Raw genomic sequence first — 20388 nt, 5'->3', positions numbered from 1 at the left:
CCTCAACTGGCTCAGCGTCTCTGTCCCCCTCTTTGTGTCTCTCTGTTAATTTAAATCTCTCTTGCTTCCTCACCCCTGCTTTGAATTTCAATTATTCATTTGCATGATTATTAAACAAAGAAATATTGTTGTGGCAGTTTTGAGAAAAGAAAAAAAGTGTGAATAAAACCCAAAAAGTTATACATTTTTACCTCAGTGCTTTTTACTTCTTTATTCCATAAATACTTAGAATAGAGGATGTGTAATACGCCGTGATATTTATGTCCCCGCTCTCTCTCTCACTCGCTATTTCCATAATTCCCCTTCTGTGTGATCCTTCCTCATTTCATACCATTGTTTCCAAATTTATTTTGCCATCACTCTGCGTTTCTGTCTTCATCTTTCCCTTTCAAAGTTTCCTTCAATTCCTCATCCCCTTCCCTCCTTCCTCTCTTTGCCACCCGCCGATCCCGCCCTGCTCTCTCTAGCTTTGGCAATCTGGTGCAGTATTAACTAAATTTGTCCTGCGATGCTTATGTCCTTCTCTTTGCCTCTGGGGAGGTTGGCAAAACTGATCAGTGCATCTATCTAGTTTTTCGCAGGCGAATTTTGGTTTGTTGTTTTTTTTCCTTGTGCTCGGCAACAACAGACTGATTAGGTTTGGAGGAGAAAAATCCTTTGAGGCAGATGTGAACAAATCCCACAAATTGCTTCATTTATTTGGTTGCGCCCGAGGTAACGTAACCGCAACAAGTGTCAGGTTTGTTGACACCAACATGTGGCAGCGTCGTGTTTACACTTTAGCGCTCAGCTTTCAGGTGCTGCTGAAAAACACGCAAATAACATTGCCAATGAATGACACTGCAGTGGAGTATACAGCGGAAATGGAAAAGAGTGCACACCATGGCCAGTCCCCTCGAATTCAATCAAGCTCCACCAAATTGCACACACTCATAGATATCAGTTCCCTAAATATGCCTTATTCTTTTAAATCAATAAATTATTCTCCAGAAAATCTGAGAAAATGACAAAAAACAGCCCGCCATGTTGAAGAAAGTGAAACATTTTCTCTGGATCCTTCCACTGATGCGAATCAACACCAAAATGTAATGCCTGACCCATCCCTCCTCCAAGTGTCATGGTAATCTGACCTGGAGTTTTTATGTGACCTTGCTTACAAACCAACCAACAAACAGACAGGGGTGAAAACATGACCTCCTCGGTGGAGGAAACAACCTGGGAATTGAATATTGGGCAAATGTTACCAGAGAAGCAAGATTTCTTTAAAAAAAACAACAGTTTACATGTTCTCTGACTTTCTAATTCCAGTAACTGTCTGTGGTCTTCAGTTGCTAAAAAAAACCCTCCCACTAATTTGATGGGTCGACGGCTAAACGGGTCAGACCAGTTCACATTTTCTCCCTCCGTTCTGAGGATCTTAGCGCGGGGGCATTTGCAGGCAGCACGGTTAGCGTGCACATCTGTAAACCTCCGAGCACAATATACACAGTTTGGAATTTATTATGCAGTGTTTGGACATGAGCTGGAGATCAGGTCAGTCCATGCTGGAGGTTGCAGGGTGAGAGGTGGATGTATCGGGTCAGTTGTGGTGGGCTGAACTCGCTACTCTGTTGGTTTCTTTATTTATTCTTTAGTTTTACATTGTCCCCCCCTCCCTTAATTTCTTACTGATACATTTACAGTCTTATAAAGTCCAGAACTTGACTGTTGAGGCCTGAGGCTTTAAAAATTAAAACAACTTTTAATTTATGCTCACTTCCCATCTCTCGCTTACACTCTTTCTTTTTCTCTCTCTCTGTTTTTCTCCGTGCGCTGCTCGTGTGCAATCAGGGAGATTGTGGTGTTTTGGACGTTGTGTTTTTCACACCCACAGGTGCTGACTGTCTCTGTGACACTCTGCGGGATTGGCAGAACAAGGCCTCACCATTAGCTTATTGGACAGCTTGGTCAACACAAACAAGCGTGTGTGTGTGTGTGTGCATGCTCTCTGATGCTGCCAAGTGAGGTACATTTTGTCCCTATAATCACCTAATGTTGCAAACCTGGTTTCACGTCCTCTCATACACAAAATTGAACTCTTAATCGAATAATTCCAAATGCAGACGTGCGGCAGGCATCTGCACGTTCAAATGCTGTTTGCTCTAACCTACATGCATCGTCTGCCCCGTTTGACGGCATCACGCAGGCTGTTTATCGCATTAAGGTGCACAAAACTGATTTAAAATGTTTAACTTGACACTCGTCTGCTCCCACTTGACAAATTCCTGGCACCCGCTGCCTCATCCTGTGTTTCAAAGCCCCCTCGTCTTGTGTTTACTCACAGAGTCAGATTGTACTGGAGCTGGGGAAAAGGAGGGAGATGTGCTGTGTATCTGCACATTTCGCCCTTTTTTGGTACAGCAGCCCGGCTCCATTACACAGCAGCCTGCAACCCGAGAGTCACAGTTCACTTGCTCTTTGTCCTGGCAAAAAAACACCCTGGAGCCAGACAATAAAGCTCACACAGTAAGTCACTCTGCATAAGGCTGTCAGCCATCCGCCTCAAGTGGAAGAAAAAAAAAAAAAAAGATCCTCATCTTGTTTTGGCAGCGGAGGAGCTGTGAGAGGCGGCGTCCTACAAAGCAGACAGACAGTGACAACACACGGAGACTGACTGAGATAGCCAGATGTCGGCGGTGACAGTACAAGTGAAATGTGTTTGTATTTGTTTGTTGTTGTTTCTGCACACATGCATATGCAGTGTGTTGGACTTACAGTATGAAGTAAGCGTGTCACCATCTCTCACTCTCACTGACTGTTCTGGGTTAAGTCTCCATTTTGTTATTTAGCGTCACTATTTTTAAACACACACAGGTTTTCTCCATCAATATCTCCTCTCCTCTGTTTTCTTTGCTATTCTTTAAAAGTTTCTCTTTTCATCTGTTTTCTCTCTTGTGACTCCCTCATAATTTCTCGCTCTTGTCCTCCTTTCTGTACGAACCTCGTCTAACTATGCCCTCTTCTCATTTTCTCCTCCGCCCTGTGATCTGAACATCACTGACAGTTTCATGACGTACAATAAAACCAGTGGACTCTGAAGCACAGGGCTCAATCTCTGTCTCTCTAGTATTTTCTAGGACAAAATCTCCGCCTTTGGTTTGTCTTCCTCTTTTCTAGCTCGTTCTATCTCTTTCCTTATTGTCTGTTTGCTTTCCGTCTCCACAGTACTCCAACTCTCTCCGCCTCTTTTCCTTTGTCTGAGCCTTGTTCGCTCTCCGTCTCTCTCTGTGTGTTTCCTCTTGTCTCTGGAGGAGTCAAACTTTTTGAAGTTCCACCAGAGGAGAAGCGCCTTCAGCCCTAATACACTTGATCCTCATTACTGATGCTAACAGCAGGGCCTGTGCCATTGTCTGCTGTCAACTGCTTAACCAGGGAATTATACATCTCACTCACGTGCAAACATCATCTTGACAAAGGACTTCCATATTTGTTTCTAGTGGAATCACAACTATAATGTTTTTAATATGTCTCTATAGGACCAGAGATTAGTCGTCCTGGGACCTTATTAGAAAAATTACAAGAATTTAAACTCATTAACATTGCAGGTATAGAATCAGGGATCCACAGTAGAAATTTAATTCACAGACATCTACTGTCTCGTGTGGTTCATAAAAAAATAAAAATCAGAGCCACGGTAAAAAGAGAAAGAAAAAAGAAATACCATCTGCTTCTTTTGACACCAAATATCTCCCACAATGTGAGCTGAGCTGTTATCAGTTTCCTCTGTAGTGTTCTTCTGACACTGTGACATCTTGATCACACTCTGCCACACCTGCGCTCCATGAGAGACAGACCGAAGCACCAGAGTTTAATATGTTAAACTGAGTTAAGGGAGGTAAAGAGCAGCTCGGTGGCCTTGTGAGTCCAAAGTGTGTCCTTCAAATTGAAGCTGCGGGTTCAAGCTGTCGTGACTGTTGGATTTCACCTCAGGGATTTACTGGAATATCACAAAGACGTTCTCGTTGTCAGCCGGCTCCATCTCCATTCAGAGGCTGAGGCCACAGTAATCTGACTCTGTCACGGTAATTTCCACCATGGGAACTTCATAAATCAGTCCTAATTAAACAGCAGATTCTGCATGACGGGGAGCAGCTAATGTTGTTCCTGCTAAATAAGCCCAAATGACTGAAGTCCTCCTACTCAGGATAATCAGTTTTTTGTAGAATAAAACGTATTTTTCAGTATCACCATGAAAATGTGATGAACAGACACGTGCTTCATCTTGAATAATATTGAATGAATCAAAGTGTGATTAGCTGAAGGACCTAAGTGAAGTAAATTGCAAACATGTTTTGCCGGGAAAAGATTCTAACGCGACAAAACTGCTCGAGCATTTTGCAATCACGATGTTGGGTGATTTCTTTTTGTCTTGTACATTTAGGTAGATAGATGTGCATAATATAGCACAACTCTAAGGCCCTGTTCAGACCGGGTATCGATATCCGTCCTGGGAGATCTGATCACAAGTGGACAGTGTGAAGTTCGTCTCTTCACACGCTGCCTGCTTCCTGAATGTGTCTCCTGTGACCACTTGTGATCACATCTCACTTCCCGCTCACGTACGTCATTTGTCTTTGTGACGACCAAATGATGTTGTTTTTACACAGCCTCAGTTTACACATGCATCTGATGACAGAGAGAGGGAAAGTGATTGACTGATTTAATGAATGTATATGATGTATAATATATAATATAAGTGCCAGTTCCTAGGTTGATTGTTTATAGAGCTAAATTAATTCCAGAGGAAGCAGAGCATTATATAAGCAAAATAAAATGACAAATTACCCAAATAAACAACCGACACCAGACTCAGCCGATCGCCGATAGACGATATATTCATCAAGTCCTCCAGCCGCACTGTGGAGCGTTTATGTTCTGCAGCTTCCAGCTGTGAAGTCATATAAATAATGGCCGTCTCACACGTGTGGAGCAGAATGAATGTGAGGCAGAGTAGTGCTGAAAAAAAAACAGCCATCCACAGTTTAATGCGCCTCAAAGCAAAGCTGTGCACATTCTCCCTCTAAAATGTAGTAGATCTTAACCAAAGCAGCAAACATGCAGCTTTACGTGTTTTCTCTCACTCTTTAAATGTGTAATGTCTCATCTGAGGCATATTCTCCACTTGGCAAAATGATTCCTTCTCTATCATCATCCACAGGTTTCTGTGTTTTCCACTGTGGTGGAAATCCCTGTGAAACAATCGTTTACTTTGATGCACATTTGACTGATTTTAGGTTACGACATGAAGCAGCGGTGAAGAGCAACCACAAAATGAATATGAAATGCCTCCTGAGTGAGAGGTTGTGAGAGCATTCCACCTCAGTGATGAAATGGAGTGAGCAAAGCCTATTTTCATTCAAAGCTCACTTCTGTAGAGATGGGGGGGGGCACACAGTTCAGCTTCATCCAACTATATACGACTGCGGCGGTTTCTTTCTGTGGCAGATGTGCCTCCACAGCGCTGTTCTCTAAGTGGCAGAGCACAGGTGGCCCCACGTGAAAAAGGCAGCACCTGATAATGACTGAACTTTATTTTCTTTATTTTTTCACTTATTTGTGAACAGGAGCGAGCGAAGCCACCAGATGTTTCTGTGCTGCTGAGTGATTGTGACTGACCTGTGTTGATGTGTCTCCTCTCTCTCTGCAGCTGGATGCTCGGTGAAGCACGGTGCTGAAGATGGTAAGAACGCGCCTAATGGGGCCACTGTCGTGGGGCTGGGTCAAATGGCCGAGTGTAATGGGAACAGGAGTCCTTTATCTGCTGCTGCTATCAACCTGCCTTGGCCAAGACACAGAAGGTAAAGACAGTCACTCTTTATGTGCACCTCCTCCCTCTTCTTACTGGTCTTTCTCAATCATTCCCTTTGTCTTGTCTGTTCTCTGTGGCTCCATCTTTTTCTCTGTCTGCCTCACAATGTGGAGGTGAATGGAATCTGTTCAGCGGGGATTTAATGTGAGATGGCACACATTACTTTGGCGACTGCAGGCTTATTGTTGGTAGTCAGCAAATCTCAGTCGGCTGCAGCGTCACAAGATTTTCCTGATTCACTGTTGATCCTGTTTTCATGTGTGATAACAACAACACAGTTTATAGAAGTGAACTCGGTTGTTTCCTCACTTTAACTGTTTGTTAAAGCGTTTTTAATGTTGTCTTTTCAACTCCACCTTGAGTCACACTTCAGGTGATTGTATTTAATTTGACAACTTGCATTCACTGTACCATGTTAATATGAAACTATAACCACAATAACCATCACTGCTTGGTACCTAGTCGCAAATATTCCTTTGTTGCTGCAAGTTGTTTTTAGCCACATTAGTCAATCCACTGAAATATGGCAGCATTTGGATGGATTTGCATGGAATGGTACAGACACGAGTTGTTATGGGTGGAACAGTGTTTCCGGTTCAAGTCCCAGTTCAGCCGGGGTGATTCTGTGTGGAGTCTGCATGTCCTCCCTGCTTGGTAGTTTTCTCTACGCAGACTGGGGTTAAGTTAATTGGAGACTCTGAGTTGACCGTAGGTGTGAATGTGAGCGTGAATGCTTGATGTCTCTGTGATACGCTGGTGACCCGTTCAGGGCGTACCCCAACTCTCACCCAGTTTCAGCTGGAATTAGCTCCAACTCTCCCCATGACCCTCAAAGGTGTAGCGGTATAGAAAATGGATGGAGTGATGAGTTGTTATACTGTTCTGTTAAACCAGATGAAGCTCGATCATACTTCCACACAGTCCCATTGAAACCCATTAAAGTGTAACCAGCTCTGACCTCAAATCCATCCACTGCATCACGTTGAAAAATGCTAAAAACTGGGCAGGGAGCTGAGGTGGCGAGTGCGATGGGGCTGGATGTGAGAGTGACAGTGTCAGCTACATCCTCAGGCCATAAAAAAATGAAGAGCAACACAGAGTCGCCAGGCACCTCTGCCACTGAGGGCTCTTCTGAAGTGGAGGACCTTCCCCTGCAGAACCCCCTGTAGAGGGCAATAGAGTGGTGGAGGACCAGCGTGGCCCTGAGCTGTTTCATATCGAGGTGTTGGCTCCAGCCACAGTTGCACCCAGAGCTGGAGCTCTCAGAACCGAGCTGAGGCAAAGGCAAGGCAGGGTGGGCTCAGAGTCACGTTAGTTAGAAGGCTAATGTTGGTGTTCATTTGAGTAAGTTGTAAAGCTATGTAATTACCAATATTTTATAACCTAACCCTAACTCATAATGTTCTTTAGCATGATGTACATGGAGGAGAACATTTGGTGTAAGGAAGTGCCAAAGGTAACGCTAACCACAGTTTCCCTAGTCAGATAATAACCTGCCCACTTTTGATTCGACAGCATTAAATATGAAATTAATCTCAGGACGCAGACGTTCCAAATGCTCGACTCCATGTCAGCAGTGACCTCGCAAGGTCCAAGATTGGCTTTGGATGTTAATGGTGGATGTTGAGGTTTTATCAGCTGTTTTATTTTCCTCATTGTCGTTTCTTCTCTCACTTCACATTTCCAATTTCCAATTCAATGGCAACAGTTAATGGGGGAAATTACAGCAGGGATATGATAATGCTGAAAACACACATCCACATTTCCATGAACTGAAGCGAGGTCACACAGACATGAAGTCAGTGCCGGTGGGAGAGCTCAGCATAATGCTCTCTTGACTTTTTGCTCGATTTGTCAGAATTTTAATTTTCCATTTAACTCTTAGTCCTTGAGATTTATCTGGTTGGCATTTAGCTGACGGCCGCCGCAGCCAAAGGTGAATGTCTGCGAGTGTGTGCGCTTGTGGGCAGATCGAGCATATGGAGGCATAAAGCATGTCTGCGAGTGTGCATGTGGATTATTAGTAAATCTGTCTGTTGGGGGTATACAGTTCTAGACACCCCCTTAATTCAGATCTCGGAGGGCGCATCCGTATCTCCTCTGTTTCCCCTCATCACACCTGTCCACCTGCTGCACCCACGAAGCTGTGTCTCCTAAACTGTTGGCAGGGGCTCAGAGAACTGGATCGCAGCCTTTATTCTGCACATAACAAGAATAGTATGTTTTAATAAGCCCGGGTCTGCGGCTGACACACGATATTTTACTCAGTTCGCGTCCCCTCATGACGGCAGTGCTAGTGTGTTTTTAATGAGCCGGAGTCCCGGGATGAGAGGTTGATTTTCGCTGTTTGGACCCCCCGCCTGACAGGAGTAGCAGCGTGTTTTAATTAGCTTAGGTCCCAAAGTAAGAGTCTTATATTCATTCTCCTCCTGGTTCCCGAGTGATGAGAGTTGCGGTATAATTTTTAATGAGCCTCGTTCCCAGGGTGGGAGACCACACAGTGTGTCGAATCAGCTTTTAGCTGAAAGTTGAACAGCTTCACTCCTGTTTGTTTGCGGAAATTTCTGGGACTCCGTCCACATATTGTCATTGCAACGACATTATTTATTGTTACTAGTGCCGGAGACTGAAATGCAGACCCTCTGAATTCCTGTGCTTTCATTATGAATTCATTTAAAGGCTGCCGTGTGTAGGTGGCTGTTGCTCGTGTCGCCGTATATCGAGTGTGACGTGCGTCTGTCTTCAAGCCGCTCTTTCATTAAACATAAATGCTCGTGAATGTATTCCTTTCTGTGATCCTGCATGAAGCCGTGCGCTTGTCTGAGCGAGTGTGTGATGTAAACATGTGAGTACGACACTACTTGGACCAGATGTTGCCAGACGTTCTCCTCATTTAATTAAAAGAAGTCTCTCCTCCACGCTCTCTCTCACCGTGTCTTTCTCACGCCCGCCAGCTTTCTCTGCATGATGCACTGGGAGAAAAAAAAAGAAAAGAATGAATGTCAGTTCACAGTGTGAAGACTGTGGCCCTGTTCCAAACCAATCCTGAGGTGTCAGTCTGAATGAAGTCACGCTCACAGCTCTGTAGAGCTCTCTGCAATAAGAGGGAGGCTGTGCCGCAGGAGGTAGAGCGGGTGGAGCGGGAACGTCTGCGGTTTTGATTCCGGCTCTTCCCCTCTGCATGTCAAAGTGTCCGAGGTATCGAACCCCACATATACAGATTCTGTCGATAAGACCAGACAAGTAGTTAGTCACCTCCGCTGAACATGTGGATACCATGTCTGAGAAAATACGACTATTTTCTAAGACTGATCCCAGGTCACTGAGGCCTCTTGTCGATTCCCCTTTCTCATCTAGAAACTGTTGCTGCACCTGAGCTCTGGAATAGTCTCCTGTCCCATTAGGCTTTGCTCTGCTATCGATTATTTAAAACCTAATTTAAAATATTTCATTTTAATCTCGCTTTTAATTTCCCCTGATTCTGTCTAATTATTTAGCTAAAATCTCTCTTCTTTTAATCTAATTTACTTTTACCTTTTTGTGCCTTTTTCTCTGTCACTGTTTCCCTCAACGTGTTTGTGAAGCACTTTGGCTCAACTCCTGCTGTTTTTTTAAAGTGCTGCATGAATAAATCTGACTCGACCTGAAACAGGTTCATTCACACTGAGTTGAAAACATCCTCTACTATAGAAACTTATCGACTCATTGATGTGACCGACAGTATGTCGTCTATTGTTTAAATCATGCACGTGCTTTTTATTTGGAGTTCTTCCCGTCATCATGGATTATTTGCAAAGCAATATTTAAAACCACAACAAATATTTTATTGCAATTTTACTGCACTGCACTTTCTGTGAGTTTAATCAGACTTGGAAAATGCTGTGGTGGAGAAGTGTATGAATCTATCTCCACAACCAAAGCAGTTTTTATGGCACAGCGAGTAATATTTATGTGATGTTTCCTCCATTATCCAGCACTCACATCTCTGCATCGTCCACTTCCTCTCCTCACCAGCTGGATCTTAATATGGTAAACTCTCCATGAGAATGGGGGGAAGCTGGAGATGGATAGCACAAAGGTAGTGGGCCCACGTTGGTATTTAGCCTGAAGTGCTCGCATTGATTGTCCATCAATTGCCTCAAAGCTCGAGACCAAATGATATTTTCATCCCTTCTCATTTTCAAACTCGAGCCTGCGTGGTTCCAGACGTCTGAATCCCCGCCGACATCTCTTTCAATTCACACAGTGAAAAACAAAAAACTCAGAAAGCTCCAATTATAGCTCTATATCACTCGATAATATCTTTTAACCACTTTCCTTAGACGTTTCATCAGAGGTGAATAACTGTCTCATCTGTCTTCACTTCAACATCAGCTACTTTTATTCCTCTGTCTTTGTGCCCATCTTCCTCCATCTCATCACCTCCTGTCAGCTCCCTCTTAAGCCCCCAACTCTGTCGAAGCCTATGTACAGCTATATAGATTGGCAATTTTCCCCAGGTAGCACGTTGCAGCAGCGGTTAACGCTGTCACCTCACAGCCAGAAGGTTAGAATCCCGGTATCTTCTTGTCTGGAGTTTGCGTCTTCTCCCAGTGTCTACGTGGGTTTTCTCCAGATACCAATTCTAAAAGAGGCCGATTGGGGTTAATCGGAGACTCTAAATTGGCCGTAGCATGACTCGCCAATACCCTGGCGGTCTGCCTAGTGTGTACCCTGCCTTTTACCCAACGTCTGCTGGGACTGGCTCCAGCGACCCCTGGGGGCCCTCAAGGGAAGTGTAGATAATGGATGTGGATACCACTTATTGCTATTATTTGTCCCACTTAATCTGACTTTGCGCTTTACACACACACTTACAGACGGGACACGTGTCTCGGTCGTCCACAAACCAGATGGTCAGTGGTCCGCATGTGGAACTGTCCATGGGCAAGGCACTGAATCCCCAAATCGCCTCTTATGGCTGAGCTGGCAGCGTCTGAATGATATGTGATAAAATTAAAATGCTGTGTATAGAAGCACTATATGAAAAGTGCTTTCAGTGGTTTGTATGAATAGACAAGTGCTATATGCTTCATCCTGGAGGACCTTCTCTGTGTGAAGAGTGCACTGATCAAGTGTGTGCTCACTGAAGGACGATGAAGTTCAGATTGAACAGTAAACCAGTGTCAACGCTTTTGCAAAAGAAAAGAGGACGAACCAAACATGAAGTGAGAAAAACATTAACGTGGAATAGCATTTTTTGAGTCATCCTCTTTCTCAGAAACCAAACAAATGTATTTCCTAAAGTGTCGAGCTGCTCCTTTACATTTCTATTCATGTACAGTTGCCGACCACCTCAGGAGCATTTGGGGTCACTGCTGTTTATGTATTTCCACCGTGTATCCTGAGCACAAGTACTGTCTGATTACCACTACTACCTCCGTCAGCCGTGTTCAGTCGCACAGCGGCTGGAAACAGACCTGACACACTGAGACAGAGAGGAAGGGAGAGAGTCAGGATAATGGATAAGCCAGCACAGTGACAAAGTAGATATTCCTACAGCACTGACCCTGTGTGTGTCTAGTTGTGTGTGTGTGTGTTTTTTGTGTGCGAGCGGGTCGACAATCCGTTTTCTCCAGAGATACATCAATCTAACACAAGGTCACATTGTCTTTCCTCTCCTCTCCTCTCCTCTCCTCTCCTCTCCTCTCCTCTCAGATCTTCCTCCACCAACCCTCCTCTAATTCCTTCTCTTCATTTCCCTCAAATTATCTCCCTCTTTTTTCCCCCAATTTTGTCCCCTTTTCTCCTTCTCTGTCCTCTGGATGGATGGATCAGGGGTTGCATGGGAATGGATGGATGGATGAATGGATGATGAATGGATGATGGATGAACGGCTGGGTGGTTGGATAGAGGAGACGGAGAGGAATCGGACCCCAGGGAGAGGTGGAGATTGAGGTTCCTGCTGATGGAAGCTTAAAAAGGACATGAACACGCGGAAAAACAACTAAACGCCCTTTCTCATATGTCTTTTTCTGTATATAAGCTCTTCACTACCCACTCACTCTATTCTCTCTCATTTAGAAGACGATGTTATGTGTTTTAAAATGTATTTGTAAAAAAAGGATTTTCATTCAGCAAGTCAGTTATGTGGCAAAGCATTCTGGGCTCGTTTGACAGCAACGTATGAAGTGTTGCGAGCTGACAGACAACATCAAGGTTATTGAAAGATAATTACTTGCATTCTGCTTTTCTACACATTTTTTATAATTTGCTTTTAAAAAGTAGATTATCCTAAAATTGCTCAAAAGGGCCCAGTGTGTAATTAACTCACAAACCCCGTGGAGCTCTATTAATGGCCGCACACCCCCGCATGCTGAGGGAATGTGACGCACATACAAACACACACACAAATTGTGCACAGTACCGGGTCAATGTGATGCAATTAATCCTAATTAATAACATTGTTTTTTTGATTGTGGAAGAGACAAAGACATTTTAATCCAGATTTAACAGTGTTTCTTATTGCAAAATGACATTTGTGACGTCTCAATATCACACTTAATTCAAGGGCATATTTCCAGACAGACAACTGCTCCCTTGTTGCCCAGTATCGTCCATTTCACTCCAGTCTGGTTCACCAGGCTGGACAGTCTCGTCGTAAAAGAAAAAAAAAACTCTTCTTAGAAATCTTATCAGCGCAGACGTCGCTTGAAATAACATCCGCTTGGCTACCTCGCTATATGCTCAAACATTATTTCAGCATGTTGTTTTTGGAGTTCACCATCACTGGGTTTCCCCCCCATCACAAGCTCCACTCCAGGCGGGGTAGCCAAGCAAGTGTTTAACAGATGGTCACAAGCAGAATGCAGTCGAGTACAACTTCAACCCACATGAGTTTTTCACAATATGGCAAAGGGAGAAACAAGACTGATGAGCTTTAGAAACTATTATTAACTCAGACTAGAGAGAAAATGCTTCCCCTGAAATGAGAAAGTTTGCAGCCGCAGCACAACACCGCAATCCATCGTTGTTTTATGCATTATGCATTTATTTTCATTCTGGTTTTTAACATTGTTGTAGATAGTGTGTCACTATCAGGATGTACATAAACACTACAGGTCTAATTACTGAGCCTTACACCATTTTGTTATTCTTGAACAGGCTCAAGCTTCCTTCTGTTCCTTGTGTTTATGCTAAGCTAAGCTAACTGGTCTGTAGCTTTATATTTTCAGTACAGACATTAGTATGTTCCATTGCTACACCCACACACAAAAGCCAGCATCTAATTAGCTTAACTTAGCACAAACACTGGAGAATGGGAAGCTTTGTTCAAACGCTCCTGCTTAAGCTCACTAAGCAAAATGTTATTACGTTTTTTTTTCCAAACTCAGAAGTATGAAAGGAAAAGGTTTTCAATGAATGTTGAACTACTCCATTAATGTTGCGACAGAAGCACAGTCCAAAGTTAATTCCTGTTGTCGGTAAAGTGACAGCTTCTCTCTGTGGAGTGACTCAGTCGACATATGCAATGAATCCTTGCTCCACACAAACACAATCAGCGTTGTCCAGGTGTCACAGTCTCAGCATGTATATTTTATGGTAACTCGAGCATGTGTGAGCGTGCGATTGCAGGCTGGTGTACGGCCTCGGTCGTTTAAACTGTGTAAAGTGGTGTGAATGTGCACATGGGGTTGTGCCATGAAGCTCTCAGGCAGCGCGCGTGTGTGTGTGTGTCATGGAGACGGTTGCTAAGCTGTGTGTGTCTCTGTGTGTGTGCCGAACAACAACAGTCGTTTGCAACAGGCTCAGTCTGTGTGGACTCTCCTCCTCCTCCTCCTCAGTGAACTTTGTGGTGAAAGGCGTCTTCTTTCTCTGCCCCCTCTTGGCAACCTGTACATGTTTACTCTGCTGCCTGATGTCTATGGAAAGAAGGTGAAAAGGGAATAAAGAGGTTATTGATTGAAACACTTCAGGCTTAAATAAGGAGGCGTCGGACGGATGATAAATCTTGAACGAGCTTCTCTCATTGACTGCTTTGTGATATTGTCTGAGCAGCGAGGTCTATTTAAAAGTTCTTCGTCTATTGTTCTGTCTTTATTCATCGCGGTTCACACCTTGAGTGCTTCACCTCGCTCAGCTCTCCACAGAGCTTTTCATCAGCGTTACACAAACCTGGCATCAGATGGATTTATTTACTTGTTAATGCGCAAAGTCATTTACGTGATTTTTTCCCTTGAAACTTCAGAAGAGGGCAAGCTTAGCGAGGAGAATCAGTGAGAGCTCGCTGGAAGACAAGTGCGTATCAGTGAGGGGAGAATTGCAGAGGTAAACTTTAGTGGGTGGTGCATGAGGAGACACTCGAGACACTCGAGACACTCGAGGGACACGAGGGCCTGCAGACAAGAGAGCGCTAACTCGGAGCGTTTTCCATTGGATATCTCAGAAAAACAGGTGAATCCTTTGGAAGAAATATGTCTGTGACCTGTAAGAAAGAAAAGCAGAGAATTTGCATTTAAATTCAATTCACTTTTAATCCCGAGTTTGCCTCCTTGGTGAGTTTTCTGCAGTAAGACTAAGAAAAACTGCATTGATTTAATGTTGCTAACAGAATGTGGCAACTTAATTGCTCAATTTCATCTCTTTGGTGAAACTTTTCCGCACTCACACATTTGTTCTAATCGAGATTACACTATAAAGGAAGTGCCGACGATTTCTTCAAATTTCCTGCCGACACCGTGAGAATTGGGCTTTAAATTAGCATCACCTGTATTCGGGGGTGTTCAGTTTTAGCTCAATTCTTTTCCACATCTCGTCGTGTTCATCTGTCTCTTTGCATTACGACCCGGGTGCTTCGCCGTTTCATCCCATTGAATTTTTTATTATCGGGGAGGCCGGCAACTGTGGAGAAGGAGGCAGATGAGAGGAGACGGAGGAGGGAGGAGACACGGAGACGGAGACGCACCGTAGAGAACAAATGGATGATTAGTAATAGATGAGGGGCATCAGCTTACACTGAAGGATAAGCAGGCAGTGAAGCAGGGGATACACATCTGTCATCTGAAGCACTGTCCAGGTGGTGGAGTGTGATGTAACTACTGACTATTGTTCTGTGGGTCGTGCATCTAGGTGAGGATGTTTTTACCTCCGCCACGGAGGTTGTGTTTTGTTTGTTTGTCTGTTGCTCAGCAGCTTTACGCAACGACTACTGGTCAGATTAGCAGGGAAGTTGGCGGAAGGACATGGGATGAGTCAGGGAAGATCCCATTAAGTCTTGGTGCAAATCCAGATCAGGGGCCGATTCAGGATTGATCTTTTTTCACTTTCAAGTTTTCACCAGGGAATAATTAATGGATCTTTCTGGGAAAAATTTATAGGCACATTAAGGGGACTGATATTTATGAGTGTGATCAATTTGGCACAGCTTGATTGAATTTAAGGGGACAGTTGGAGGTATGAGCTGCTGCCATTTCAGTTTCTACCTCCGTCTTTGTTTGTTTGTTTGTCTGTTTGCTAACAGGATTACACAACAACTACACAACCCGAGGAAGAACCCATTAAAATTTGGTGCAGATCCAGATAAGGGGTTTGATCGAGGATTTATTTATTTTTCAACATTTCCCTTGATTTCTTCAATTTGGTTTCTGTTGGGCCTGGGTGGATGTCTATCCGCTCTACTCTGTGTCATTCTAGTTTGTCTGTTCATTTGTGTATGACTTGTCCAACGGTGCAAGTTAATGTCTCACAAAGAAATCTACTTTTCCCAGACAAGTGGCCGAGCCTTAATGTCAATGCCTTAATGTCAAGCCCTGCATCAGCGTGCCTGTGAGCTCAGAAAACAGCCTGCGCCTCCCTGTCACCGTGATAAATTAGAAAACCAGTCATTTCCAGCACTATAGATATAAGCTAATTCCGAGGCCTTGGACAGTTTAATCTGTTTTGTGAACATTCAATACCGTCTCCCCCCCCCAAGCAAGAAACCAGAAACAATAGCAATGGATCCTGAGATAATCTATGGTGTCTCACAGTTGTAAAGCTTAATCATGACAGGGGAGAGAGAGAGAGGGAGACAGAAGGGGAGGGAGAGAGAGTGCGATCATTGTTCCATGAAGTCTATTTTCTAGGTGAGCAGATATCCATCTTCCAGCCTTTCCTGTATTTTTTTTTTCCAGCCATCCTCGAGAGCCGTAACAATGATGTTGCCCCGTCTGCTGAATGTGGTTGTTCTAGTATTTTCTGCATCTTGAATGTAAGGACCGAGAGGATAAAAGGCGAATCCTTATACACGTTGTTGCTGTTTGTTTTCCAGAACACTGAATGGGTCCAATTTCAGCCTGCAGCTCGGGTTAGAATCATTTCTCATAGTAATACAGTGAATGTGGGTGGTGGCTGTCAATACAGGTGGAAAAGCTCAAAGAGATAAATCATCAATATTGTAAATGCAAACACGCACACGTCATAGCATCTTTCTTATTTGCTGTCACTCTACTTTTTAAAACATCACTTGCTGTAATTTCATGTTTGACTCTGTCTTGAAGATTAATTGTTATCTTTCACAATTATTTTTCTCCTCTCCTTCCTTTTCTCCCTCGGCTGCCAACTTCCCTCTCCTCCTCCTCCTCCTCCTCCTCCTCGTCCTCCCTCCTTCCTTCCTCGTGGGACGGGGCTGTTTCTTTCGGCAGATTGGCAATATGAGGGTAAGAGCTCTCTCCTTTCTCTTCCTCTGTTCGCTGTGTGTTCAGTCACTGTGTTAGTTTATTAACCCTCGGTGACCCTGCAGAGATGGCTGCAGGGGGTCCACCAGGCTTATCCGTTATTCATCCCTACATACGTGTCATCCTCGGAGCATGACTCAGCCGTGGTTTGTACTTTTTCTCTCTTCTCTTTCCTGTCCATCATAATCTTCTTCTTTTTTCTACTTCCCTCCGCTGACCCCTGACACCTCATTCTTTTTCTCCAATTCCCCCCCCATTTCTCTCAGTTCTTTGTTGTGGTTTTCTATCTCTGACACACAAACACACACACAACACTGTGCATGCTCCAATTCAATTTCAGGTTTTACAGAGTGATTGCAGCAGCCTCTTGATTTTAACGGAAAGAGAAACAAACCTGAAAGCTGTTTGTTTATGTTTTCCTTCTAAAAACTTTCATCAAGTGAAGTCAAACTTTTCTATAATGTTTGGAAAGAGGTAAAACTGTCACATCCGGCGAAATGGCCTAAACCTAGACGCCACACGGCAAGGGAGGTACATGCATTGAATTTAATAAAGCAAGCAGGCAAACTCAAAAATGCAAAAACCAGCAAAACCTAGGCAGGAAGAAATCCAGGGGAAAACAAACACAAGCACATGAAAACAAACACTGAGAGAAGAGAGTGGGTGGCACAGAGACTTTATGCTCTAGTGTCACACATTAGTGCTGGAGTGGGAAAACAAAGACAAATAAAGATAGGAAATTGGAAACTCAAAATGTAAACAAAGGTAAATCAAAAGTCCGTTATGAAAAAAGTCCAAACAACAAAGACGCAAACAAAAACTGCTTCAAAAAGTCCAAATATGAGAAGTTTAGAAGTTTTTAAACTGTGGCAGAATCATGACATCACCCCCAAAGTGTATTGACGCTAACTGTTTCTGTTTTTCTCTCACACCTCCTAGAATGTAAACTGTCTCGGTCGGGTCCTCCTGCCACCATCGTTGCCATAGATGAAGAGAGCCCCAACGGTAAAGTATTCATCCGTTTCACTTTTCAATTCTGTTCTGCATTCTCAGTGGGTTCAAGCATTTCCTTCACCTCCTACGTGACTGACGCACATATTGTCAGAATTACAATTTTTGAGATTATCTTCACCTTTAACCATAAACAAATACTGTTAGATGATACTGACCTTTCCAGCAGCTGCTGATCGACGTTGCAGGTGCCCTGCACTCATTCATATTCATGAGGTGTGGGCCAGCTGTGTCTTAGCGTGAGTCTGGTCCCTGTTGCAGGAGATAAGACATTAGGTCGTTTTAGTTTACGCTACGTCAGTGTGCATGAGGGTAAACAAGAAAAAGATGCAGCAGTCTATTAGTGCAGGCTTGTTTTTCTGAATTCTGCCATTCACAGGGCGGCTTGTTTAGAGGAATAGTTTGACATTTGACATTGGCAGCAGTCAGTTAGCTTGGTTAGCATAAAACATATAATAAACATTGGAACACAGCTCCCACGGCTCTGTTCAAAGACAATAAATCCACCAACTATAGAACCAATAAAGCTCATTAATTAAAGTACTGTGTGGAAGCTCTATTAGTTATTGGCTCAACCAAGAAACAGATATAAACACAACATCCAGATTGTGTCACCTACAGATAGAGAAGGGCAACGTGTTTCTCTCTGTTTTAAATTAAGTCCAAATTCCTGTTTCATTTAAAAAATAAATTGTTTATTTAAATGATTTTAAACTGAAAACATCGAGATCCAATTGAGATCTGTTCAATTACGATGCTGCTGTGCTCACGTTACATCCCCCCTCTTGTTTTTGCAAGTACAGAAAAACAGTAGAGGTGGAAGAATAGAAGTAGATAGAAGCCTGTGTAAAGTTGTGTTGCTGGTTTGGTTCTCGTCTTGACTTTTCTTAAATAACAGCTGCTGCTACATCGATAGTCTGCGATTATTATTTCCCCCGGTGAAGTTGTTGTATGTGGGTTGACACGGCAACTGCATTTACACTTGTGTCCAATGTCATCATGATACGTCCCTGACCACCTCAAGAAGTGGTTTGTTGGATCGGATCCCAATCTGTCGTACTTTCGTGTGGTCAAGGGGTAAAAAAGTAGTCTCTATAAATTAACAAATATTATCTCTTCTCTTAATATACACACATATATCCTCAGCTTGTTTTGTTAGCTCGAACTGCAGAAGCTAATTAGTGGCTCCTAGTTTGATGGTTGTGTCATTTAGACAGTAGGAATATAACCAAACACAATCTGTTCAGAGGTGTGTGTGTGTGTGTGTGTATGAACATAAATTCTGTGATGTTCAGAGGAGGGATCACATTTTAATTGACAAGTTTAATCCTCCCATTAATCAGGAGTAAATTAAAGCTTATGTTGGCCTGGAGGAAGGCCACTAAATCTAATGGGGGGGGTTGAAATGTACACACAGGCAAGTTGGTCCCTGTAGTTAAATCACACGCTTATCTTCGGCCTATAGATTACTGTACAGAAACGGCGACCTGTCATAATGTTTGCCATGTCTGCTCCTCCACACGGCTTTAAACCGTGAGACCTGATCACAGTAATCCTAACTGACATGAACAGAGATTAGCAGAGCAACACCAAACATGGAGGAGAGCGCGGCGCCTTCCCTCCACTCGGCTGCCAGGTCTGCATGTGTTTGCTGATGGCTTAATGCACCTTATTAAACTATCCATCCTCCTATTGCTCCTGTTTCACTGTGTTCTCCTGTTACCTGGGTGTCCACTCGTCAGCCTGCTGGTCATTAGATGTACATTATGTGTATATGTAGGACATCCATGAAAAGAACAACAAGACCTGTTCATTATTTACCTCCAGTGAGATGTGAATGGTTCAAGGAGGATTATTTCGTCAACCAGAAAAAAGTATTTTATTTTTATTACATGAATTAAACCCGATTATGTTACTGTGTCTCTTTTACTCTGAGGCAGGATAAAACACGTTTGAACTCATTAAACATTAACACATTATTATGAAAATGTGTTTTCCTGTTTAATGATAATTAGGAAAAAAATGAATGTAGAAATGGTGTGTGAATAACTGTAGAAGTAATGCACTTAGCTAAAATTACATCCTGTTATGTAGAATTTTTGGGAGAATATTAAGTGTAAGAATAGAGAAACAATTTATTATTCTGATCTTATTTTATATATTTTTTCAAAACTTGCAGATGAAATTTCAGTATTTGTTTTCCAGCCCTGAGTTGTGTCTCCAGGTCACACCCTCAGTACAACCTCGGAAGCCGGCATGTAGCCTGAGAAGTGGAACTCAGGGCGATAGAAAGTTTACAATACTGCTGTTAAACTTATTGCCGTGAGCAAACACTATGTAAAACCATCACTATTTTTATCAGCCCCTCTCTGCGTTCACCTGATTTAAACTGGACAGCGGGAAGATGTTGTGTATTGATGCCACAACAGGAGTTTAGGTGCAGATTGGCTGAGGAAGCTTATGTTCTCTTGTCTGATTTCCATGTGTGGTAATAACACAGTTTGCATCAAAACAAAATACCAGTTTTGGCCATTTGTATTTGCTCTTTAATGCAGTATTGTGTAATAGAAGGATATTACAGTGAAATGAAGGCTGCTACAGTGTCTGCGTCTGTTTATCAGTCTGTTTATTTCTTCAGCAACAATGTGTTTGTCATGATTTGTTCATACTAAATGTACAAGTGTGTGTTTGTGCCTGTGTGAGCACTAATCTCCTTAACGGGGTTGTTGAGGAATAATTTAGCAAAGGAATGGTTTGTTTGCATGATGTTGCGTTTTGCTCCATGCCTGTGAAATAGTGCTACGTGTTTAATAGGGAATCGAGCTTCAGGGCGAT

The 20388-nt window shown here is 43.2% G+C and overlaps 1 protein-coding gene across 8 annotated transcripts in view; it reads left to right on the top strand.

Moving 5' to 3' along the window:
* The window catches only part of LOC118100961 (protocadherin-15), a 133423-nt gene that overhangs the window by 13471 nt on the left and 99564 nt on the right, over positions 1-20388 (top strand). For all 8 annotated transcript variants that reach the window (XR_007032321.1, XR_007032320.1, XR_007032318.1 and 5 more), the window contains exons 2-4: positions 5687-5837; positions 16510-16524; positions 17482-17547. Coding sequence is in view for 4 of the 8 variants with exons in the window: in XM_035146520.2 (XP_035002411.2) it covers positions 5717-5837; positions 16510-16524; positions 17482-17547 (202 nt within the window). In the remaining 4 variants the exon portion in view is untranslated. The remainder of the gene's footprint in view (positions 1-5686; positions 5838-16509; positions 16525-17481; positions 17548-20388) is intronic.

This window comes from Hippoglossus stenolepis, chromosome 21 (genome assembly GCF_022539355.2).
Source record: "Hippoglossus stenolepis isolate QCI-W04-F060 chromosome 21, HSTE1.2, whole genome shotgun sequence".
NCBI classification, from domain to species: domain Eukaryota; kingdom Metazoa; phylum Chordata; class Actinopteri; order Pleuronectiformes; family Pleuronectidae; genus Hippoglossus; species Hippoglossus stenolepis.
This window is presented reverse-complemented; position numbering and strand designations above follow the sequence as displayed.